This window comes from Salmo trutta, chromosome 30 (assembly GCF_901001165.1).
Source record: "Salmo trutta chromosome 30, fSalTru1.1, whole genome shotgun sequence".
In the NCBI taxonomy this organism is placed as follows: domain Eukaryota; kingdom Metazoa; phylum Chordata; class Actinopteri; order Salmoniformes; family Salmonidae; genus Salmo; species Salmo trutta.
The window spans coordinates 5,736,003-5,760,738 of record NC_042986.1 but is presented as its reverse complement, the minus strand read 5'-3'; the positions used below and the strand labels follow the sequence as shown (position 1 = coordinate 5,760,738).

Genomic DNA, 24,736 nt, shown 5'->3' with positions numbered 1-24,736 from the left:
ATCACTCTTCATAACATTCTGGAGTATATGCAAATTGCCATCATACAAACTGAGGCAGCAGACTTTGTGAAAATTAATATTTGTGTCATTCTCAAAACTTTTGGCCACAACTACACTGTTCAAGAAAAGGTTCAATATCCCTACCCATCGAGATGAATGAACCAGAGATCCCGTTACATTTAATCAAATTCCTAATTCTATGGAATAAATGCCCTTTATTGAGACATCATGTCCAGAAAATCTCTGGTACATGCAATCATAGATATAGTGTCTATGCAGGCAACTTTGTATTGCCCAACATGTATGCTCCAACCATTCATGTTTCAGTCTTTTAGCAGACAGTCTTACAGTAGTGAGTGCACACATTTTCGTACTGGACCCCCATGGGACTCGAACCGACAAAAGCTGGCGTTGCAAGCGCCATGCTCTACCAACTGAGTCACACGGGACCACATTCCTGTGCATATAGTGAAAACATAGTGATAATTTCACATATTGTTCAGCAACACTTGCTACTTTTATTACAAGTCAGAAATGCTTCCCATTGGTTGACTATGATACTTTCCAAGTGGGAAACTCGGGTATCACCATAGTTAAAGGACTCTAGATGGCTAAAACCCATTTTGGCATGGACATCGCCATTGAGGGCTTCCACCATTTTAAAGTAGTCAGTTGGGTGGGACTTCCTATGGGTTAAGGAAGGATCACACGATTCCATCAGAGGGATCATCCAATGAATTATACCCATTGTTTGTTTGCAAACCATACAGATAGAGGACTCATCTTTGTATCTGTGACATTATAGTGTCTTTGACAGCATGGGCAGTGCCATTGAGGCAATCTCCATTTTTAAGTAGTCAATTTTCTTCTTCACGATTGTCTGATCCCTCTGGTTGACCCGGTTGAACATGACTCCAACAGGGTTACCAGGAGGGATCAGCCAATGAAATTGGAAGTCCCACCCAGTTGACTACATTAAAATGGTGGAAACCCTCAATGCCACTGCCCATGCTAATACAGCCTTTTGGCCACTAAAGGCCTCTATCATTCTCCATGTTGCCAACTCATAGAAGTAGTAAGAAGAAAATGGAGTACTTCAAAATGGAGGTTGCCTCAATGGCACTGTGGTTTGGATACTACTTGTGTATAGTATAATAAACCCAGTTATGAAATAAAATACAGATGGTCTTCGCCATAGTGCAAAATAGAGATAATGGGATATCACCTTATTTTCCACAGTTGCTTCTGATTCTAATCAAATGGTATTATTGCACACATCTTGGTATGTGCTTTTTTTCATGTTATAACCAATTTAATCCAAGCCTTAATGTTCCTTATTGATGCTGGCTTCACACAGCTAATTCACTGCTGTGGTAACTTCCTGTGACCATGAGAAAGGCTGTTTTCAAAATGAGAGGCAGTGAAACTGTATAGCTTAGCCCTAAACTTGTGTGCATTGCTTCAGATTTTTTGGGGGCATTCTCTGTACACTATTTTGATAGTGCTTACAAATGCAATATCATTACAAAAAGCCACTCCGTAGCAATTGCCAGTGTTTTCCAGGGAGTCCTGGGTTCCATAGAATCAATAAAAACCATATACAGCATACCCATTGGCATACATACAAAGGGATACATACAAAAGCACATCTAAAATCACAGCATACACATCATATGCGGTAGCCTACATACAAAACCACACTCACATTACAGCTATATGTACTGCTCTTTTGAAGGTGGACATGCTAGCTAGCTGTCGTGTGGATAAGTCCAGCTTGTTCCAGTACAATGGTCCAAAGACCTGCAGACTGCCATGTTTTTTGCAAAGGGTTGTGCCAGTAGGTGCGAGTCCCATTGGTCATAGGCTTTGACTGCTGCTGTGGTGCACCCCTGGAGTGTGGTAAATTGTCAGGATGATGTCCTTGGAGACGAAGTCTCGTCTCCTTCTCAAAACCCATTGGAGCAGAAGCTCAGAGGGGAGGGACATCTGCCTTTTTCATCCAATGGATTTTGGAGGAGACAAGGAGAGAAGAGCATGCAATTGCTCATCTCAAGAGCAGTACACATGACTTATTAAATGTTTTGAGTTACAGTATTTTCATTTACAGACAGAAAAACACTTATGCCTACTAACCAAATGTAGAAATTACATTATAAAATAAATGACTCTTAAGGAAGCCAACAAGTATCTGTATGCAGTTTGAAGATGGCATTGTGATCCATCTTTGCAGAACAAATATAGAAAACAGCAAAAGCTTGATGAAACAGAAATACAAACATCAGAAAATGCTAGTCTGTAAAATGTTAATATTTTCAAAAACATCTTAAGATGCTTAGTCAATGCATCAATACATTCTCTCACTACACTTATCCACAAGGAAAACAAAGTTAGTTACATTTCAATATTGGAATTATTGTATTTTGGAATTAAACATTCAATACTGAAAATAAGTTAATTTCCTGCAGGGAATAAAACTTAAATTACATAAATATGATGGATGAGAGTTCTATAAGGCTAAAGTTGTGAAATACATTATGGAATTTGGAAAGTGATTCCGTCCCTCTCCAACTCAGCTCATGTTCTTTCTAATCATCTCAAGAGCAGCTTCCTTCTCCTTTAAGAGTCCTTTCAGTCGTTTGATTCTCTCATGACGCTCGATTTCTTCAGGGTCCATGGGTGCTGTAGAGCAGAGATAACTGGTTGGGATCTCTCCAGCTGTACTACTTCCCTGCTCACTCATAGTTGAAGGACATTGGCTCTCCATAGATGCTGGCTCTTTATCTTTCGCTTGAGCCTTTGTGGACTTTCTCCCTTTTTGTTTAGTCGACTCTGCAACTGCACTGGTACGGTTCTCTGAGGACCTGGTGTTTGGTGGTTTAGATGAATCAGGCTCCTTTTGTGAAGTGGATGATGTGCTCATTGCTTTGACTTGTACTTGTGTTCCAGTCACCTCACATGGACATGCAGTGCATCTTCTCCCTTTTCCCCTTCTTCTTCTTCTTCTTCTTCTAGAGTTTGGCTTTATGTTGCTTGCTGTGCCACAGCAGGGCCTAGGAGCACAATCCATAGCTTCAGTGTTTATTTGTGGGTGGACAGATGAAACGGGTGAGTTTGAGCTTCGTTTTGAAAAATGCACCAGATCGAGATCTGGCAGAGGTTTGGAAGGGACAACTGTTTCATCTGTGGTTGAAATAAAATCATTGACAGTCGGTTCCTCATGAACAAATATTTGTTCACCATCAAATAACATGTCCAGCTGAGGAGTTTGACTGGTAAGGGGCTGCAATATCAACTGAGGAGTTTGACTGGTAAGGGGCTGCATGTCCAGCTGAGGAGTTTGACTGGTAAGGGGCTGCATGTCCAGCTGAGGAGTTTGACTGGTAAAGGGCTGCATGTCCAGCTGAGGAGTTGGACTGGTAAGGGGCTGCATGTCCAGCTGAGGAGTTGGACTGGTAAGGGGCTGCATGTCCAGCTGAGGAGTTGGACTGGTAAGGGGCTGCATGTCCAGCTGAGGAGTTGGACTGGTAAGGGGCTGCATGTCCAGCTGAGGAGTTGGACTGGTAAGGGGCTCTGGGTTTTCTGAACTTTTAAATGCATTTTCAACTTTTTCTATTTTCAGCCTTTTAGCATCTTTTAGGCAACTATCACTGTTCCTTGTGGCAGAGACCTGTGAGAAAACAAGATTTTTAATTTCAGAGTGGGAAATACAGTAATAAACTCAGCAAAAAAAGAAACGTCCTCTCACTGTCAACTACGTTTATTTTCAGCAAACTTAACATGTGTAAATATTTGTATGAGCACAACAAGATTCAACAACTGAGACAAACTGAACAAGTTCCACAGACATGTGACTAACAGAAATTGAATAATGTGTCCCTGAACAAAAATCAAAAGTAACAGTCAGTATCTGGTGTGGCCACAAGCTGCATTAACCTGTTGGGGATAGGGGGCAGTATTTGCACGGCCGGATAAAAAAACGTACCCGATTTAATCTGGTTACTACTCCTGCCCAGTAACTAGAATATGCATATAATTGTTTGATTTGGATAGAAAACACCCTAAAGTTTCTAAAACTGTTTGAATGGTTTCTGTTATACTCACAGACCTCATTTGGCAGGCCAAAACCTGAGAAGATTCCAAACAGGAAGCGCTCTCTCTGACTATTTCTTGGTTTTCTTGATCATCTCTAACCAAAACAGGGGATCTCTGGCATAACGTGACATTTTCTAACGCTCCCATAGGCTCTCAGAAGGCGCCAGAACGATGAATGGTGGCTTTGCAGGCCATGGCTGAAAAACATTAGCGCATTTGGATAGTGGTCGATCTGAGGACAATGAGACTGAGGTGCGTGCACGAGGCGACACCATGTTTTTATTTTTTCGTCTTTGTACTAAAACAGGGTTTCCCGGTCGGAATATTATCTCTTTTTTACGAGAAAAATCGCATAAAAATTGATTTTAAACAGCGTTTGACATGCTTCGAAGTACGGTAATGGAATATTTAGAATTTTTTTGTCACGAAACGTGTCGGGCGCGTCACCCTTCTTTACCCTTCGGATAGTGTCTTGAACGCACGAACAAAACGCCGCTATTTGGATATAACTATGGATTATTTTGAACCAAACCAACATTTGTTATTGAAGTAGAAGTCCTGGTAGTGCATTCTGACGAAGAACAGCAAAGGTAATCCAATTTTTCTTATAGTAAATCTTAGTTTGGTGAGTGACACACTTGGTGGGTGTCAAAATAGCTAGCCTGTGATGCCGGGCTATCTACTCAGAATATTGTAAAACGTGCTTTCATCGAAAAGCTATTTTAAAATCGGACATAGCGATTGCATAAAGGAGTCCTGTATCTATAATTCTTAAAATAATTATGTTTTTTGTGAATGTTTATTGTGAGTAATTTAGTAAATTCACCGGAAGTGTTCGGTGGGAATGCTAGTCACATGCTAGTCACATGCTAATGTAAAAAGCTGGTTTTTTATATATATATGCTATTACTTCAATTTCTCAAACATATGACTATTTTACAGCATTTTAAAGACAAGACTCGTTAATCTAACCACACTGTCCGATTTCAAAAAGGCTTTACAACGAAAGCAAAACATTAGATTATGTCAGCAGAGTACCCAGTTAGAAATAATCAGACACCCATTTTTCAAGCTAGCATATAATGTTACAAAAACCCAGAAGACAGCTAAATGCAGCACTAACCTTTGATGATCTTCATCAGATGACACACCTAGGACATTATGTTATACAATACATGCATGTTTTGTTCAATCAAGTTCATATTTATATAAAAAAACCAGCTTTTTACATTAGCATGTGACGTTCAGAACTAGCATACCCCCCGCAAACTTCCGGCGAATTTACTAAATTACTCACGATAAACGTTCACAAAAAGCATAACAATTATTTTAAGAATTATAGATACAGAACTCCTCTGTGCACTCGATATGTCCAATTTTAAAATAGCTTTTCGGTGAAAGCACATTTTGCAATATTCTAAGTAGATAGCCCGGCATCACAGGGCTAGCTATTTAGACACCCAGCAAGTTTAGCCTTCACCAAACTCCGATTTACTATTAGAAAAGTTTGATTACCTTTGGTGTTCTTCGTCAGAATGCACTCCCAGGACTTCTACTTCAATAACAAATGTTGGTTTGGTCCCAAATAATCCATAATTATGTTCCAACAGCTGCGTTTTGTTTGTGCGTTCCAAGACACTATCCGAATGGTAAATAAGGGTCACGCGCACGGCGCATTTTGTGACAAAAGATTTCTAAATATTTCATTACCGTACTTCGAAGCATGTCAACCGCTGTTTAAAATCAATTTTTATGCCATTTTTCTCATAAAAAAGCGATAATATTCCGACCGGGAATCTGCAATTAGGTAAACAGACGAAAGAAAATAAAGCATGGGGTCGACTCGGGCACGCGCCTAAGCCCTTTGTCCTCTGATCGGCCACTTGTCAAAGGCGATAATGTGTTTCAGCCAGGGGCTGCCTCGATATCGTTCAGCTTTTTCCCGGGCTCTGAGAGCCTATGGGAGCCGTAGGAAGTGTCACGTTACAGCTAAGATCCTTAGTCTTCAATAAACAGAGGCAAGAACAACAACACCTTGTCAGACAGGCCACTTCCTGCATGAAATCTTCTCAGGTTTTTGCCTGCCATATGAGTTCTGTTATACTCACAGACACCATTCAAACAGTTTTAGAAACTTTAGGGTGTTTTCTATCCAAAGCCAATAATTATATGCATATTCTAGTTACTGGGCAGGAGTAGTAACCAGATTAAATCGGGTACGTTTTTTTATCCGGCCATGTAAATACTGCCCCCTAGCCCTAACAGGTTAATGACCGTTCCACAGGTGCATGTTCATTAATTGTTTGTTTCACTGAGCATGGGAAACAGTGTTTAAACCCTTTACAATGAAGATCTGTGAAGTTATTTGGATTTTTACGAATTATCTTTGAAAGACAGGGTCCTAAAAAAGGGAAGTTTCTTTTTTTGCTGAGTTTAGCATCTTGGAAAATACTGTTCTAATGAATGGTAAAACAATGTGGACTTTGCCAAAGTTGAGTTTGGAGACAATCTAATAGGCAACATCAATATACAGTACAAAATCCATTAGAAAGCTTTAGAAAAGTTGAAAATTATCATTTACCTGTGTTTCATTATGTACCCTCTTTTTTGTCACAAATATTGATCCCTGTAACAATTTGCGAATAGCCTCTATGGTACGTTTGTTTGTGGTCCCAATCTGAGGAAACACCTTAGGGTTAGCCTTGGGCTTAGAATCTATCCTCTTCAAACATATCTGCACATCAGATGTGATCCCAAACATCTGTTTCAGCAGGCGATCACAAGTTTCCAGGGATTCTTGGTCCAACATGGAAGTCTGCTGCTCAGGAATGGGATCTGATGAACTCTGAAATTTGGGAATGATCAAGATTAAAAGTTTAGAAAAACTGGGCCCTTGAGAGTTTACCTTATTAGCCATCCTACTGATCATGTAGTAATGTGAGTAGTGGGTTGTCTTACCTTTTTTTTGTGTGTCTCCATTTCTGTTTGGAGAGCGGTGCTCCCAGGAATGTTCTCCATTTCTTGAATGGAGACATTGTGCTGACTATTTCCAATGCTTTGGTCAGTGGCATCATTCTGGATGTTCCCCATTTCTTGGATGGTGGCACCACTACGAATGTTCTCAATTCTGAGTCCAGTTGTACTGCCATAAAATCCTTCCATGTGCAGTCTTTTCCAATCCTGACCAGTGATGTTTTGCTGACGGGAGTTCAACTCTTGGCCTGTTGCAATACCTTGACAGTCTGCCATGTCTTGGGCAGTACCAACATTCTGACACCTTTCTAATGAAAGGCCAGATACATTGTTCTGACTATCCACTACCTGGCCATTCAAATTCTTTTGACTACGTACCATTTCTTGTTCAGCTTCGAAATCATCCAGCATATGAGACATTTCTCCTTCACATACTTTAGGCACCGCTTTGGGTGGAAGGTATGAGACAAATATTACATTGGAGTCTTCGTCCTCATCAACTTCAGACTGTCTGAAAAGTTGCCTTGTTACATCCTTTGTTGATATTGCCTGGCATGTGAGGTCATCCTGGGAATCATCGTCACAGAGGTCAATGATTTCATCTGGTATGACAATGTGTTTTGGGTCTGGTCTGGTTTTATTTGACAATTGTGACCCAGATGAGGAGCACAAGGGTAGGGAGGGCGGTAAGCTGATTCCCTGATTGAATCCAACATTTTGCTTTGCCTGCGTGGAGGAGGTACCCATGTTCCTACTGGCCTCCAAGGGTTTTGATGGTCTGTTACAAAGCTCAGGTGTTTTGTTGGCCACAAAATACACCTTCCCATTGTACATCACTAAGGCATTGTCCTTCTCTTGTCCATTTTTTGTCTGACCCTCTTGGGAAGGTGAATAGTTTTTTGCTGTGTGATCACACATTTTGCTGGCTGTTTCCATCTCTGCCAGAGTTTTCAGGATATCTGAGGTCATAGAAGATGAATTCACAGGAACAAGGCATGGCGCAGGTAAGCCATCTGCATCCTCAATCACCCACTTAATAGGAGTGACCAGTCTTTTGCCATCCTTGGCAGTAGTAGAACACTGTCTTGAGTCTGTTGAAGAGCATGTAGAAAGTGTTTGGCCAGATGACCTTGGAAGTCGGCTGAGTGAGGGGGCTGACTTCGGAGATGTTGGTACATAACTATGCTTCATGGTTTGGACTGGGGACACATAAAGAACCATTGGCAAATTTGAGGTACAGGTCGTTGATGAAGTAAATATCTGTCTCTTTATGCCTGGGGGGAGTGCGGATGCTGGGAGGGTTTTGACTTGTGCATTAGGGGGAATTTGAAGGTATTGTCCATTTGGAAGCGCTGGGGATTTCACAGCGACTGGCAGCTTTTTCTTATTTATAAGTGTTAGGCCAAATGTGTTCCCACAGGTAAACTCAGGTGATGTCAAGGATCCTGCACTTTGGGCAACTTTTGTTGTTACTATGGGAGTCTGGATGCGCACTGAAGGATAAATTCCTGTCAGATTGGCTGGATTTGGAGAGGTACTCACGTAAAATGGCCTTTTATTCACAAAGTGTTCTTTAGCTGTGGGTCCCGAAATAGATATGTTACTCTTCGAAATTGATGGAACATTCGAGGTATCATCTCGTTTAGGTTCAGCAATGTCCTTTATAGTGCCCGTTGGTGATCGAACAAACTGTCCGTTGACTTTTTGAACAGGGATTAGTTTCATAACATTTCTCCCATCGGTTCCCACAGCTGGCATCGCTTGGTAAAAGACACCTGTCCCACTGAAAAGGAAAAATAAAATATATATAAACATTTCACAGTAAGACACCAGGTAATTCAAAACTTTAGACTGGTAAATCTTTCCTTAAGAAGGTTAGGCCTGTGTTCAATACAATACAGGCCACCTATTAATTGAGAACAAATCAATGCAGTTAGATTTGGTTGTATTCAATACAACAGTCACTCACTGACACATCACACCCTTTCCTTGAAAGCCCTACTCCCTACTTTTTCTTTAATATTTCTCTCTTTCTTTAGTCTGGCATTGTTTTTGTATAGATTTCTGTTTCTTGTGGTTTTTTTATACTAAATATCTTAGGGGCCTTGAAAATTACTAAATAAATCCCATGTATTCTTATTATTAAAGCTCCAAGCCTTAATGTTTTTGTGTGATTCTCCTTGCATCTCAAGCCCAGATTGTCAAAAAGTTAGACAAATGGACATACAAGTAAAAACAGCCAATCCCAGAACTGAACGGCCCACACTATAAAAAAGGCACTTAACAGGTAGACTTAGTGAAAAGACATCGCCACGAGCAGCACCGCAGATATTGAGACTTCACTCTCACACAGTCACACACAGTATCTGCGCAAGAGGACCAAAACAGCAGAGAAGATGAGCCTCACCCTTCAACACTCTTAGTTGTTGCGGAAATTGACCCACTATGTTTATTGTCTGCATCTACGTCATAACCTTTAAATTCAAAAGCTCAGTCCGCCACGTCATTTGATGGAGAGCTAAGAAATGTAGTATATGCAATAATGACAGAAATGTTATTGGGACCCTTGATATAGATGATCAAAAAAGACTGTAATATAAATAATACAAATACTGAGCTGTATTGTATTCACATTTCATATATATACACACACACACACAGTTGAAATCGGTAGTTTACATACATTTAAACTCAGTTTTTCACAATTCCTGACATTTAATCCTAGTACAAATTCCCGGTCTTAGGTCAGTTAGGATCACCACTTTATTTTAAGAATGTGAAATGTCAGAATAATAGTAGAGAGAAAGATTTATTTCAGCTTTTATTTCCTTCATCACATTCCCAGTGGGTCAGAGGTTTACATATACTCAATTAGTATTTGGTAGCATTGCCTTTAAATTGTTTAACATGTGCTAATAGATACTTTAGTATTGCCAGCCTAATCTCGGGAGTTCATAGGCTTGAAGTCATAAACAGCGCAATGCTTGAAGCATTGCGAAGAGCTGCTAGCAAACGCAGGAAAGTGCTGTTTGAATGAATGCTTACGAGCCTCCTGCTGCCTACCACCGCTCAGTCAGACTGCTCTATCAAATCATAGACTTAATTATAATATAATAACACACAGAAATTACGAGCCTTAGGTCATTAATATGGTCAAATCCGGAAACTATAATTTCGAAAACAAAACATTTATTCTTTCAGTGAAATACGGAACCGTTCCGTATTTTATTTAACGGGTGGCATCCATAAGTCTAAATATTGCTGTTACATTGCACAACCTTCAATGTTGTGTCATAATTACGTAAAATTCTGGCAAATTAGTTCGCAACGAGCCAGGCGGCCCAAACTGTTGAATATACCGACTCTGCGTGCAATGAACGCAAGAGAAGTAACACAATTTCCTTAGTTTAATATTGCCTGCTAACATGAATTTATATATATGCTGTTTAAAAAATATATATACTTCTGTGTATTGATTTTAAGAAAGGCATTGATGTTTATGGTTAGGTACATTCGTGCAACGATAGTGCTTTTTTCGCAAATGCGCTTTTGTTAAATCATCCCCCGTTTGGCGAAGTTGGCTGTCTTTGTTAGGAAGAAATGGTCTTCACACAGTTCGCAACGAGCCAGGCGGCCCAAACTGCTGCATATACTCTGACTTTGTTGCACAGAACGCAAGAGAAGTGCCACAATTTCCCTAGCGAACAAGCGCATTCGCGAAAAAAGCACTGTCGTTGCACCAATGTGTATCTAAACATAAACATCAACGCCTTTCTTTAAATCAATACACAAGTATATATTCTTAAACCTGCATATTTAGTTAATATTGCCCGCTAACATATATTTATTTTAAATCACCCGTTTGGCAAAGTAGGCTGTGATTCAATGATAAATTAACAGGCACCGCATCGATTATATGCAACGCAGGACAAGCTAGATAAACTAGTAATATCATCAACCATGTGTAGTTAACTAGTGATTATGTTAAGATTGATAGTTTTTTATGAGATACATTTAATGCTAACTACCACCTTACCTTGGCTCCTTCCTGCACTCGCATAACAGGTAGTCAGCCTGACACGCAGTCTCCTCGTGGAGTGCAATGTAATCAGCCATAATCGGTGTCCAAAAATGCCGATTACCGATTGTTATGAAAACTTGCGAATCGGCCCTAATTAAATCGGCCATTCTGATTAATCGGTCGACCTCTACTCCAACACCTTGACTTTGTTGTCCTTAAGCCATTTTGCCACAAATTTGGAAGTATGCTTGCGGTCACTGTCCATTTGGAAGACCCATTTGCGACCAAGCTTTAACTTCCTGACTGATGTCTTGAGATGCTACTTCAATATATCCATATAAAACAACCTAAGTCTATGTAATATATATATATATATATATATATATATATATATATATATATATATATATATATATATATATATATATATATATATATATATATATATATTGAAGTCGGAAGTTTACATACACTTAGGTTGGAGCCATTAAAACTCGTTTTTCCACTCCACAAATTTCTTGTTAAAACTTCTTAAGGCTAGGGGGCAGTATTTGGAAGTTTGGATGAATGAGGTGCCAAAAGTAAACTGCCTGTTACTCCGGCCCAGAAGCTAGGATATGCATATAATTGGTAGTATTGGATAGAAAACGCTCTAAAGTTTCCAAAACCGTTAAAATAATGTCTGAGTATAACAGGACTGATATAGCAGGCAAAAACCCGAGGAAAATCCATACGGATTTTGTTTTTTTAAATGGTGACACCATTTAAAATGCCTGTCAATGGGAATATCAATGGAATACCTCCCAGATTGCAGTTCCTGGGGCTTCCAGCAGATGTCAGTCTTTAGAAATTGTTTCAGGCTTGTTTTTTGAAAAATTAGCTAGAAGTAGTAGTTTTTCTAGGTGGCTCCCATTTTGGCTGTAGTATTGTGGTGCGCGACGGTGACTGCGCACACTTCGTTATTTATCTCCGGTAATGAACATACTATTCGCTGTCTTAAATTGTATTGTTTATTTACATATTAGGGTACCTGAGGACTGATTAGAAACGTTGTTTGACTTGTTTGGACGAAGTTTATTGGTAACTTTCGGGATTCACTTGTATGCATTTTCAACGAGGGAAACCGGTGGATTACTGAGTCAAGCGTGCCAACTAAAGTGACTTTTTTGGGATATAAAGAAGGACTTAAATCGAACAAAAGGACCATTTGTTATGTAGCTGGGACCCTTGGGATTGCAAACAGAGGAAGATTTTCAAAAGGTAAGTGATTTATTTTATCGCTATTTCTGACTTTCGTGACGCTTGTTTGAAAAATGTTTAATGCTTTTGTACGCGGGCCGCTGTCCTCAGATAATCGCATGGTGTGCCTTCACCGTAAAGCCTTTTTGAAATCTGACATAGCGGCTGGATTAACAAGAAGTTAAGATTTTAAACGACGTAAGACACTTGTATTTTCATGAATGTTTAATATTACGAATTTTGTACTTTGTACATTGTAAAATAAGAATTATCTTGATTAACTGACTTACCTAGTTAAAGCTCAAATAAAAAGATATAAAAATGATTGATATATTGTAACAGGCCCACAAAAGTCCAATTTGGATATATTTGGCTGTTCTTGCAGCATAACATTTACAAGTTGTCCCTTTTCAGGTTTAGAAGAAAGCCTTCACACTAAAGGCCTTAATGTTCAAATCCAGGTTGTTCTTCAAATCAGTTTTGGAATACAGACAGTCCAAACAGCAAGTTATCAAATCGGATGTGTGTTTTTAGACAGCAGTCATTTGCTGACATGGCTACGCAAATTGTCATAGTAACAACGGGTTTGCTTTTGAGCCTTGATATTTATTAACAGGATGTGCAACCTCATCTCCCCCCTCTTTAACGCAATTGATTTCAACGTGATAAATCAATATGAGTTGACTAATAAGTGTTGCATTTCTCATTGTTTTGGCGACCCTCAAATCAAAATGTATCACTCTAAAATGTGGCTCCCCGTCTTTTGCAGGCTGTTCTCTAACCAGTGATGTAAAGAATCTCCAGTTTCCAAGTGTTAAAAAAAATAAATAAATTGTTTTAGTTTCAACAGCGCATGCAAACTGATTTCCCCCCTAATTCATAGTGATTTAATACCACCTGTAAAAACATGTTTTTTGGTGCGCGTGCAATTTACAATGCATTCGGAAACTATTCAGACCCCTTGACTTTTTCCACATTTTGTTAAGTTAGACGTTTTCTAAAATGTATTAGTTTTTTCCCCCCCTCATCAATCTACACACAATACCCATAATGACAAAGCAAAAACAGTTTTTTTTTTTAAATGCACAATTATTAAAAATAAAACATTGAAATATCACATTTAGATAAGTATTCAGACCCTTTACTCATTACTTTGTTGAAGAACCTTTGGCAGCGATTACAGCCTTGAGTCTTCTTGGGTAAGCTAGGCACACCTGTATTTGGGGTATTTCTCCCATCCTCTGCAGATCCTCTCAAGCTGTCAGGTTGGATGGGGAGCGTCGCTGCACAGGTATTTTCAGGTCTCTCTAGAGATGTTCGATCAAGTTCAAGTCCGGGCTCTGGCTGGGCGACTCAAGGACATTGAGACTTGTCCCGAAGCCACACCTGCGTTGTCTTGACTGTGTGCTTAGGGTTGTTGTCCTGTTGGAAGGTGAACCTTCGCCCCAGTCTGAGGTCCTGAGCAGGTTTTAATCAAGGATCTCTCTGTACTTCGCTCTGTTCATCTTTCCCTCGATCCTGACCAGTCTCCTAGTCCTTGCCACTGAAAATCAACCCCACAGCATGATGCTGCCACCACTATGCTTCACCGTAGGGATGATGCGAGGTTTCCTCCAGATGTGACGCTTGGCATTCAGGCCAAATAGTTCAATCTTGGTTTCATCAGACCAGAGAATCTTGTTTATCATGGTCTGAGAGTCCTTTAGGTGCCTTTTGGCAAACTCCAAGGGGGCTGTCATGTGCTTTTTACTGAGGAGCGGCTTCCGTCTGGCCACTCTACCATAAAGGCCTGATTGGTCGTGTGCTGCAGAGATGAGTGTCCTTCTGGAAGGTTCTCCCATCTCCAAAGAGGAACTCTGGAGCTCTGTCAGTGACCATCAGGTTATTGGTCACCTCCCTAACCAAAGCCCTTCCATGCTGCAGAAATGTTTTGGTACGCTTCCCCAGATCTGTGCCTCGACACAATCCTGTCTCAGAGCTGTATGGACAATTCCTTTGACCTCATGGCTTGGTTTTTGCTCTGACATGCACTGTCAACCGTGGGACCTTATATATCCAGGTCACCATCACTAGCCGGCTACCACCCGGTTACTCATCACTGCACCTTAGAGGTTGCTGCCCTACGTACATAGACATCACATTTTATTGGTCACATACACATGTTTAGCAGGTGTTATTGCGGGTGTAGAGAAATGCTTGTGGATATGGAACACTGGCCACTTTAATAATGTTAACATACTGTTTTACCCATTTCATATGTACACTGTAACTATAGTCCATCCTATTCAACTATTGCTGTACCTATAGGTTGGGTTGCACCAACATGGATTAATCTTGTTGCACTCAATTTTAAACCTAGTTTTACATTAATTGGGGGCGGCAGGTGGTTGGGCCAGTAACCGAAAGGTTGCTAGGTCGAATCACAGAGCTGACAAGGTAAAAATCTGTCGTTCTGCCCCTGAACAAGGCAATTAACCCACTGTTCCCCGGTAGGCCGTCATTGTAAATAAGAATTTGTTCTTAATTGACTTGCCTAGTTAAATAATTGTTCAATTTAAAAATGAATCCTAGTTAAATTAAATCATTCCTCTAATCTAAGTTTAGTTTTCACTGTAAACCTTGATTAATTTTAAGCCTGTTGCGCACTGAATTTAAAATACATATGAACTTGTGGTTTAACTGATAAACCAAAACAAATTCCTCAGAGAATATTGAGACAGGTTGAATCTTGTTGAGTTTTATGATAATTAACTCATTATTCAATAGGCTATTTACATGCCCATTTTGTACAACAATTGAATTGGGCCTTAAAACAGTAACCCACCCATGTATTCTTCAGATGTACTACATATTCTATCCACACAGACTATAATGTCTATACATCCCATCGCACACACACACCGGACTCCGACATTGCCGTCCTAATACTTTTACATTTAGGTTTGTGTGTATTGTTAGATATTACTGAACTGTTGGAGCTAGAAACAAGCATTTCGCATACACGACCAATAAAATGTGATTTGAACTGCAGCCCGCAATTTCAGGTGTTCCTGTATGTGAGCGTTCCTGCATCTGCACAAACCCCCCCCTCCCCCAAAGTATTATCAGAGTTTTCACCCCCACCTCCCGGAGTCCTCCTTGCTAGCTGATAGGAGCAACACCGGTAGACAGTGTCCTTCGCTCCTACCTGCCCTCACCATCATTAACAGAACTGCGGGAAAACAGTGCCAGACAAGCAGGGGCGAAGGACACTGTCTACCGGTCCCCAGTGGTGTAAAGTACTCAAGCAAAAATTATTTAAAGTATTACTTAAGTCGTTTTTTGGGGTATCTGTACTTACTTATATTTTGGACAACTTACACCACTACATTCCTAAAGAAAAGTATGCAGTTTTTACATTTTCCCCGACACGTACTCGTTTCATTTTGAATGATTAGCAGGACAGGGAACTGGTCCAATTCACGCACTTATCAAGAGAACATTTCTACTGCAGTCATCCCTACTTCATCTGATCTGGCGGACTCACTAAACACAAAAGCTTTGTTTGTAATTTGTCTGAGTGTTGGAGAGTGCCCCCGGCTATCTGTAAATATATTTTTTAAATAAAATTGTGCCTTCTGGTTTACTTAATATAAGGAGTTTGACATATATACTTTTACTTTCGATACTTGTATATTTTAGCAATTACATTTACTTTTGATAATTAAGTATATTTAAAAACAAACTTTTACTGAAGTAGTATTTTATCATTTTCTATTAACATGTATGAAAATTAGGTACTTTTTCCCACCACTTTTTTCCGCCCCCGCGTTCCACTAGCACAGCATAGGCTGGGGCGACACCATGCTTGTCGTTAGCTAGCACATGGCGTCGCACCCGCCTCCCGTGTGCCGTAGAAAACCGTGCCTGAGAGGCGGGGGCGAAGGACACTGTCTACCGGTGGCTACGTCCAAAGGATCCCGGATAGCAATGATCATTTGAATAGATTTGCTTTTTCCTTACCTTCCAGTTTAATCCTTTCCTCAATTCAATTGATGTCAAATATTCCAAATGTTTAAGACCACAGCCCTCATTCCAACTAACATCTTTTTTGATACACAGAGATTATCAGATTTTCTTCGTTTAATCTTACCTGAGACACGCGCCTTGAGATGCCATTGTTTTACCTTGAGTACTGTATGACACGATATTCAAGTTACTCATCGTTATCCAATGAGTTAGCTTGCCTATCAGTTTGAAGCGCCGAAAAGCAGCGGGCACCCCTTAACAATTTATATAAAGCATATGCATGCCTAACCGAAATTACTGGCAACGTCGTAGGCTAGCTAGCTAATGTCTGGTGGTAACGTCGTTTGATGACGGCTGCGCCATCGAAAGTTAGCTAGCCTAGAGGCATCGTGCTGCTCAGAGTATCGTTAGCTACGTTGCTATGGCCCTGTATGACTGTCTAATAAACTGGTCAACTAACTCACTTAATTTATATTACATCACTGGTAGGCACTACTTTCTACTGGAAAATAGTTTCACTTTCCAAAACTCTCTGTTAGCTATCGTAAAACTATTTCCGTGGATTTCCTTTTTTGTTGCGTTACACTTCCGCGAAACGTTACCATGGTGCACGTTCAAGAAATTGAATAATTCAAGTTTGTCAATGGCTTCAGAATTCCGCTCAAAACTGTGCGCAGGCTCATTGAGACCCGTATCTGTTTAAAACGGTATTAATCAAGGTTTCAGTCTATTTCTCTCATCTCCTTCCAACGCAGAGAGCGAACAGAATAGATCAAAACATTAACAGCATAAAAAAAACATTGATGATCTTGAATCCCCACTTGAGACGGCTACAAAAAGAAAGCATAACTTCCGGGGACAATATACAATTTCCGGTGGGATTTGGAGACCTCGGTTTTGTCTAGAAGGGATACAGCTTTTGTCCAAATTGACTTTTCGTAGCAGGTTTATGATAATTTACTGCAGGTTTTGAGTATTAGCGTAGCAGTTTAGGAGAACTAGGTTAGGAAAAGGGTTAGGGTTTAGTAAAATCTAAAATAATGCTTATGTTATTTGTAGTTAGATGTGCTTGCCGAAGGCAAAGCACAACTTTAGATGTCTTATATATATTCATATTCTTATTAGATGTGCTTGCTGAAGGCAAAGCACAACTCTAGATTTCTTACATACTTCCCCCCCCCCCCCCCCCCCTTTGATCAACTATAACTATATACATTTGCATACATTTGTATAAAACAACCCACCAACAGTAACTCTTGAACCGTTCAAGCTAGAGACAACAAACCAGCGTTCATATGTTCAGGCTATCCGATCATGTCTAATCATTCATCCAATCAATGACTCTTTCCATCTATCTACTTTTACAACTATAACCAGTCACTAACATTACTACTGCAGTGACTACCACTAATATAACTTATTTCACAACCATAAATACTTTAAAACATGCTAGCAAGCCACCACATGTTCTTTAGGAAATTTACTTTTCTTTATTAGGTGTGCTTGCTGAAGGCAATGCACAACTCTAGATTTCTTATATTTTCCTATTATTATTAGGTGTACTTAGTGAAGGCAAAGCACAACTCTAGATTTCTTATTTCTTACTGGCCAAGGCTTTCGACTCTGTCAATCACCACATTCTTATCGGCAGACTCAACAGCCTTGGTTTTTGGTTTCTCAAATGACTGCCTCGCCTGGTTCTCCAACTACTTCTCAGACAGAGTTCAGTGTGTCAAATCGGAGGGCCTGTTGTCCAGACCTCTGGCAGTCTCTATGGGGGTGCCACAGGGTTCAATTCTCGGCCGACTCATTTCTCTGTATACATCAATGATGTCGCTCTTGCCGCTCGTGATTCTCTGATCCACCTCTACGCAGACGACACCATTCTGTATACTTCTGGCCCGTCTTTGGACACTGTTAACTAACCTCCAGACGAGCTTCAATGCCATACAACTCTCCTTCCGTAGCCTCCAACTGCTCTTAAATGCAAATAAAACTAAATGCATGCTCTTCAACCGATCGCTGCCCGCACCTGCCCGCCCGTCCAGCATCACTACTCTGGACGGTTCTAACTACAAATACCTAGGTGTCTGGTTAGACTGTAAACTCTCCTTCCAGACTCACATTAAGCATCTCCAATCCAAAATTAAATCTAGAATCGGCTTCCTATTTTGCAACAAAGCATCCTTCACTCATGCTGCCAAACATACCCTTGTAAAACTGACTATACTGCCGATCCTTGACTTCGGCGATATCGTTTACAAAATAGCCTCCAACACTCCACTCAGCAAATTGGATGCAGTCTATCACAGTGCCATCCGCTTTGTCACCAAAGCTCCATATACTACCAAAGCCCCATATACTACCTACCACTGCGACCTATATGCTCTCGTTGACTGGCCCTCCCTTCATATTTGTCACCAAACCCACTGGCTCCAGGTCATCTATAAGTCTTTGCTAGGTAAAGCCCCGCCTTATCTCAGCTCACTGGTCACCATAGCAGCACCCACCCGTAGCACACACTCCAGCAGGTATATTTCACTGGTCACCCCCAAAGCCAATTCCTCCTTTGGCCGCCTTTCCTTCCAGTTCTCTGCTGCCAATGATTGGAACGAATTGCAAAAATCACTGAAGCTGGAGACCCATATCTCCCTCACTAACTTCAAGCACCAGCTGTCAGAGCAGCTCATAGATCACTAAACCTGTACATAGCCCACCTGTAAATAGCCCATCCAACTACCTCATCCCCATACTGTTATTTATTTTTTTGCTCCTTTGCACCCCAGTATCTCTACTTGCACATTCATCTTCTGCACATCTATCACTCCAGTGTTTAATTACTAAATTGTAATTATTTCGCCACTATGGCCTATTTATTTCCTTACCTCCCTTATCTTACCTCATTTGCACACACTGAATATGGACGTTTTCTCTATTGTGTTATTGACTATGTTTATTCCAGGTGTAACTCTGTGTTGTTGTTTGTGTCGCACTGCTTTGCTTTATCTTGGCCAGGTCGCAGTTGTAAATGAGAATTTGTTCTCAACTAGTCTACCTGGTTAAATAAAGGTGAAATAATAGATAGATAGATGGGTATGTATGTATGTATGTATGTATGTATGTATGTATGTATGTATGTATGTATATATATATATATATTTATTTATTATTTGATTTCTTTAGCCTGCCATAGATCTTAAACGATTTAAGCAACTAACACAAAACCAACTTCCAAATCTACAGACTGCCCCAACTCGGGATGCTTGAGAAAATATTTTTGATAGCATTTATACTTTTTGAACTATAACAATATTTAAACGGTCTCCCAATGCATTTCAATCGAGGAAAAAAGGGCCATAGAATGGTATATGTTTTTTTTATAATAATCTAGACATATCTCCTCTTTCACCGTTTAAGCTATCAACTCCAAACCAACGTTGATATTTCGGTTACACTTTACTTGACACCGTGTCATAACACTGTCATAGCCATGTCATAATATATTATAACTTCTCATAATCTGTCATAACACTTTCAAGACCCATATATGTACACCTTTTGTGACATATATTGCATTATTTTATGGCTGATTATGACACCTACTTAAGAATGTCAAATCCCACATTTATTCAAATTAGTTTTTTCCCTGCCAAGAAGTTTCCTTTCATTTGAAAGTTTGTTTCCTTAGTTGTAATGAATTCTTTACAGTCGTGTTTTTTTTCACCATATTTTACAAAATGTATAGAAAATACAGTTTATGACACTGCCATGAAACATTATGACCATCGTGTGTCACTTTACTTGGACTAAGAAAATACACTTTATGACACTGTAAAGAAGCATTATGACCATCATAACGCCAGATAGGGCTATCATGTACATGGCATTACAGTAGGTGCGTTCGTAAATTCGCTCTTGCCATCTACTCCGCACTCTCGTCTGAGTGTGCCAGAGCGCAGAATAACTCATGAATTTACAAATGCTCAACACTTGTTGAATATGGCCTGTGCCAGTAAACCTCAGCAAAAAAAGCGTAATTAAAATGTTGCCAGCAGCAAAGTTACAGTCACCAACGCTCTGGATAACATGAAAACAGTCTAACCATCTCTGCTAGGGTGAGCAAAATGGTCAGAGGGAGGTGTTCTCTCATTTATGTCTGTAAGTAGCTAGCAATCTAGCTAACTTTAGGCAGTTAGCTTGACTGCTGTTGTGAGGTCAGAACGCTCAGATCAACCCTACTCCTCGGCCAGAGCGTCCAGTTGGCGCTCTGAACACTCCGAGAGCAAAATGCTCAGAATTTACTAACTGACAATATGACAATGTTCTGAGCGAGCTCTGGCACTCCAGATTGATAGCCCAGTATATCAGTCATCAGTCAAAAAGAGGGTGTCTTGTCCTGCTCTTGAAATCTAATCCTGCATTCATCTCAGTCATCAGCAATAGTGCATTGGGGTAGGTGCATGCCTGACATCAATGTGTGTGCAATTACAATGATAATTTAATATGGTCAATTAAAAAAAAGTAACAAAAACTTACTGTTGACATGTAGTTTGTGGTGTAATGGAATGTTTTGCCTTGTGTGGTAGGTTTTGACACTCTTTTGTAGGTGTCATAACCAGCCATATAATAACAGACTAGTTAGCACACCCCATTTTTTTCAGGAAATGTACTTTTCTAGTATTATTTGACTTCTTCCTTCTGCTCAAGAGCTTAAACGATTTAAGCTATTATCAAGAAAGCAACCTCCAAATGGGCAGACTGATCCAACTATAAGTATACAGTAGTTGGTATTCAAAATCGCCTGTTCTTTGGCCAATGCTACAAGACCAACTTTAAAACTTGCAGGCTATCCGAACTTCAAATTCCTTAAAACCTTTATAAACTATAAACAATGTTAATTAGCATAACACTTCATGGATTCAATGCCAAACATATGAACACCGTGGTAGACATTTTAAATGCTACTGTTCTTTAACCATTTCAACCAACAACAAAAAACAAACAATTTCAAAACATTATAAATTATAACTATTTAAATTGGCATAAATTAGCATATAATATCCATCAACAATAATGGTAAATCTTGAACTGTTCAAGCTAGACACCAAACCAACTTTCACATGATCAGGCTTTCCTATCGATCAACTCAATCAATCAACCAACCAATCTTGTCATCTACCTACCGTTTCAATTCTAACCAGTTACGATTACTACTGCAGTCACAACCACTAATAGAACTTATTTGAAAAATATAAATACTTTAAAGAATCTAACAAACAAACATTTTCTTTAGGGAAGGTAATTTTCTAGTTATTTCAGTTATTTAATTGCCCAAAAACAGGACCAAGCCTGGCCTGTTGAGGAGTGACTGTCACGTCCTGGCCAGTATAAGGGTTTATTAGTATTGTAGTTTGGTCAGGACGTGGCAGAGGGTATTTGTTTTATGTGGTTCAGGGTGGTGTGTTTGTTTAAAGGGTGTTTGAGTTAGTATTTCCGGGGTTTTGGTTTATGGTCTAGGTTTATGTATGTCTATGTGGAGTCTAGTGAGTGTATGTCTATGGGTGATTAATTGGGGTTGGGACTCTCAATTGAAGGCAGGTGTTTTCTCTTTGCCTTTGATTGAGAGTCCCATATATTGGGGTGTGTTTGTGTTTGTGATTGGTGGGTGATTGGTCTGTGTTGAGCCTTATGCTTTGCCAGACTGTTTGTTGTTGTTCGTTCGTTAGTTCTCGTGTTTTGTTATTTTTGTATTCATTTGGAAAATAAATAATCATCAAGATGAGCATACACATACCTGCTGCGTTTTGGTCCTCCATCACCGACGACAACCGTGACAGAATCACCCACCAATTATGGACTAAGCAGCAGAGGAAGGAGCAGAGGGACTTCGAGTTGGACTGGCGGGAGAAGTGGACCTGGGAGGAAGTTCTGGACGGGGCCGGACCTTGGCACCAGGCTGGGGATTATCGCCGCCCGCAGTGGGAAATTGAGGCAGCCAAGGCAGAGAGGCGGAGGTACGAGGCCATGGACGCGCTGAGGGAGAAGCACGAGAGGCACCCCCAAGAATTTTTTTGGGGGGGGCACACGGGTAGTTTGGCTAGGCGTAGGAAGAGCCGGAAGCCAGCTACCCGTGGTTATATGGAGGAGCGTATGGGGTGGAGAGCGCTATGTTTCGCTGAGAAGCGCACTCTCTCACCCATACGCACGCACAGTCCGGTGCGAGTTATTCCAGCCCCTCGCAGGTGCCGTGCTAGAGCGGGCATCCAGCCTGGTAGGAGGATGCCTGCGCAGCGCATCTGGTCGCCGGTACGCCTCCGAGGACCAGGCTACCCAACTCCCGCTCTACGCACGGCTACCATCAGGCCCCTGCACAGCCCAGTCTGCCCTGTACGAGCACCCCGCTCGTACAGGGCTACTAGTTCCATCCAGCCAAGGCGGGTTGTGCAGGAGGTAAGATCTAGACCGGCTGTGCGCCTCCATAGCCCTGGGTTTCCAGCTCCTGTCTCTCGTGCGGACCCGGAAGTGCGTCAACCCAGTCCGACTCGTCCTGTTCCCGCTCCCCGCACTAGCCTTCAAGTGCGTAAACCCAGCCCCGCCAGTCAACAGTCGTCGGAGCTGCCCGCCAGTCAACAGTCGTCGGAGCTGCCCGCCAGTCAACAGTCGTCGGAGCTGCCCGCCAGTCAACAGTCGTCGGAGCTGCCCGCCAGTCAACAGTCGCCGGAGCTGCCCGCCAGTCAACAGTCGCCGGAGCGGCCAGACTGCGCTGAACTGCCGGAGCGGCCAGACTGCGCTGAACTGCCGGAGCGGCCAGACTGCGCTGAACTGCCGGAGCGACCAGACTGCCCTGAACTGCCGGAGCTGCCCAGACTGTCCCGAGTTGCCCAGACTGTCCCGAGTTGCCAGACTGCCCCGAGTTGCCAGACTGCCCAGACTGTCCCGAGTTGCCAGACTGTCCCGAGTTGCCAGACTGTCCCGAGTTGCCAGACTGCCCAGACTGTCCCGAGTTGCCAGACTGCCCAGACTGTCCCGAGTTGCCAGACTGCCCAGACTGTCCCGAGTTGCCAGACTGTCCCGAGTTGCCAGACTGCCCAGACTGTCCCGAGTTGCCAGACTGCCCAGACTGTCCCGAGTTGCCAGACTGCCCAGACTGTCCCGAGTTGCCAGACTGTCCAGACTGCCCAGACTGTCCCGAGTTGCCAGACTGTCCAGACTGCCCAGACTGCCCAGACTGTCCCGAGTTGCCAGACTGCCCAGACTGTCCCGAGTTGCCAGACTGCCCAGACTGTCCCGAGTTGCCAGACTGCCCAGACTGTCCCGAGTTGCCAGACTGCCCAGACTGTCCCGAGTTGCCAGACTGCCCAGACTGTCCCGAGTTGCCAGACTAGCCAGACTGTCCCGAGTTGCCAGACTGCCCAGACTGTCCCGAGTTGCCAGACTGTCCCGAGTTGCCAGACTGCCCAGACTGTCCCGAGTTGCCAGACTGCCCAGACTGTCCCGAGTTGCCAGACTGCCCAGACTGTCCCGAGTTGCCAGACTGTCCCGAGTTGCCAGGCTGCCCAGACTTTCCCGAGTTGCCAGGCTGCCCAGACTGTCCCGAGTTGCCAGGCTGCCCAGACTGTCCCGAGTTGCCAGGCTGCCCAGACTGTCCCGAGTTGCCAGGCTGCCCAGACTGTCCCGAGTTGCCAGGCTGCCCAGACTGTCCCGAGTTGCCATGCTGCCCAGACTGTCCCGAGTTGCCATGCTGCCCAGACTGTCCCGAGTTGCCAGGCTGCCCAGACTGTCCCGAGTTGCCAGGCTGCCCAGACTGTCCCGAGTTGCCAGGCTGCCCAGACTGTCCCGAGTTGCCAGGCTGCCCAGACTGTCCCGAGTTGCCAGGCTGCCCAGAGTTGCCAGACTGCCCCGAGTTGCCAGACTGCCCCGAGTTGCCAGACTGCCCCGAGTTGCCAGACTGCCCCGAGTTGCCAGACTGCCCCGAGTTGCCAGACTGCCCAGACTGCCCCGAGCTGCCAGACTGGCCAGACTGCCCCGAGCTGCCAGACTGGCCAGACTGCCCCGAGCTGCCAGACTGGCCAGACTGCCCCGAGCTGCCAGACTGGCCAGACTGCCCCGAGCTGCCAGACTGGCCAGACTGCCCCGAGCTGCCAGACTGGCCAGACTGCCCCGAACTGCCAGAGTGGCCAGACTGCCCCGAACGGCCAGAACCGGAGCCACCTCCTGATATAGGTGGGTTGGGGAGGGGGGGGTGTAGCACAGTGCCGTCGTTGACGGCAGCCACCCTCCCTTCCCTCCCTTTAGTAGAGGGGAATTTTTGTTTTGTTGTTTGGGGTTGTTGTTTTGTTTTTGTTTTTTGTTTTAAAGGTGCTTCCGGGGTTAGCACCTTTAAGGGGGGGGTACTGTCACGTC

At 42.4% G+C, this 24,736-nt stretch overlaps 2 protein-coding genes across 2 annotated transcripts; both read right to left on the bottom strand.

Moving 5' to 3' along the window:
- Window positions 1–491: 491 nt before the first annotated feature.
- On the bottom strand, window positions 492–3,770 carry LOC115168996 (pinin-like). Its single transcript, XM_029724589.1, has one exon. The coding sequence runs from the start codon at window positions 3,536–3,538 to the stop codon at window positions 2,570–2,572; it is 969 nt and encodes a 322-aa protein (XP_029580449.1). The 5' UTR covers window positions 3,539–3,770; the 3' UTR covers window positions 492–2,569.
- Window positions 3,771–6,793: 3,023 nt separating this feature from the next.
- On the bottom strand, window positions 6,794–17,203 carry LOC115168995 (ligand-dependent nuclear receptor-interacting factor 1-like). The gene is made up of 3 exons (XM_029724588.1): window positions 16,458–17,203; window positions 7,052–8,848; window positions 6,794–6,939 (listed from the first exon to the last, which is right to left on the bottom strand). The coding sequence occupies exons 1-3, from the start codon at window positions 16,526–16,528 to the stop codon at window positions 6,915–6,917; spliced, it is 1,893 nt and encodes a 630-aa protein (XP_029580448.1). The 5' UTR covers window positions 16,529–17,203; the 3' UTR covers window positions 6,794–6,914.
- Window positions 17,204–24,736: the final 7,533 nt, after the last annotated feature.

Coding starts and splice junctions, on each gene's coding strand:
- LOC115168996 (XM_029724589.1), bottom strand. CDS start 3,538: ATGCAGCCCCTTACCAGTCCAACTCCTCAGCTGGACATGCAGCCCCTT.
- LOC115168995 (XM_029724588.1), bottom strand. CDS start 16,528: ATGAGTAACTTGAATATCGTGTCATACAGTACTCAAGGTAAAACAATG. Junction 8,849..16,457: donor TCTCAAGGCGCGTGTCTCAG/GTAAGATTAAAC, acceptor TTTCCTTTTCAG/TGGGACAGGTGTCTTTTACC. Junction 6,940..7,051: donor ATGGAGACACACAAAAAAAA/GGTAAGACAACC, acceptor TTCCCAAATTTC/AGAGTTCATCAGATCCCATT.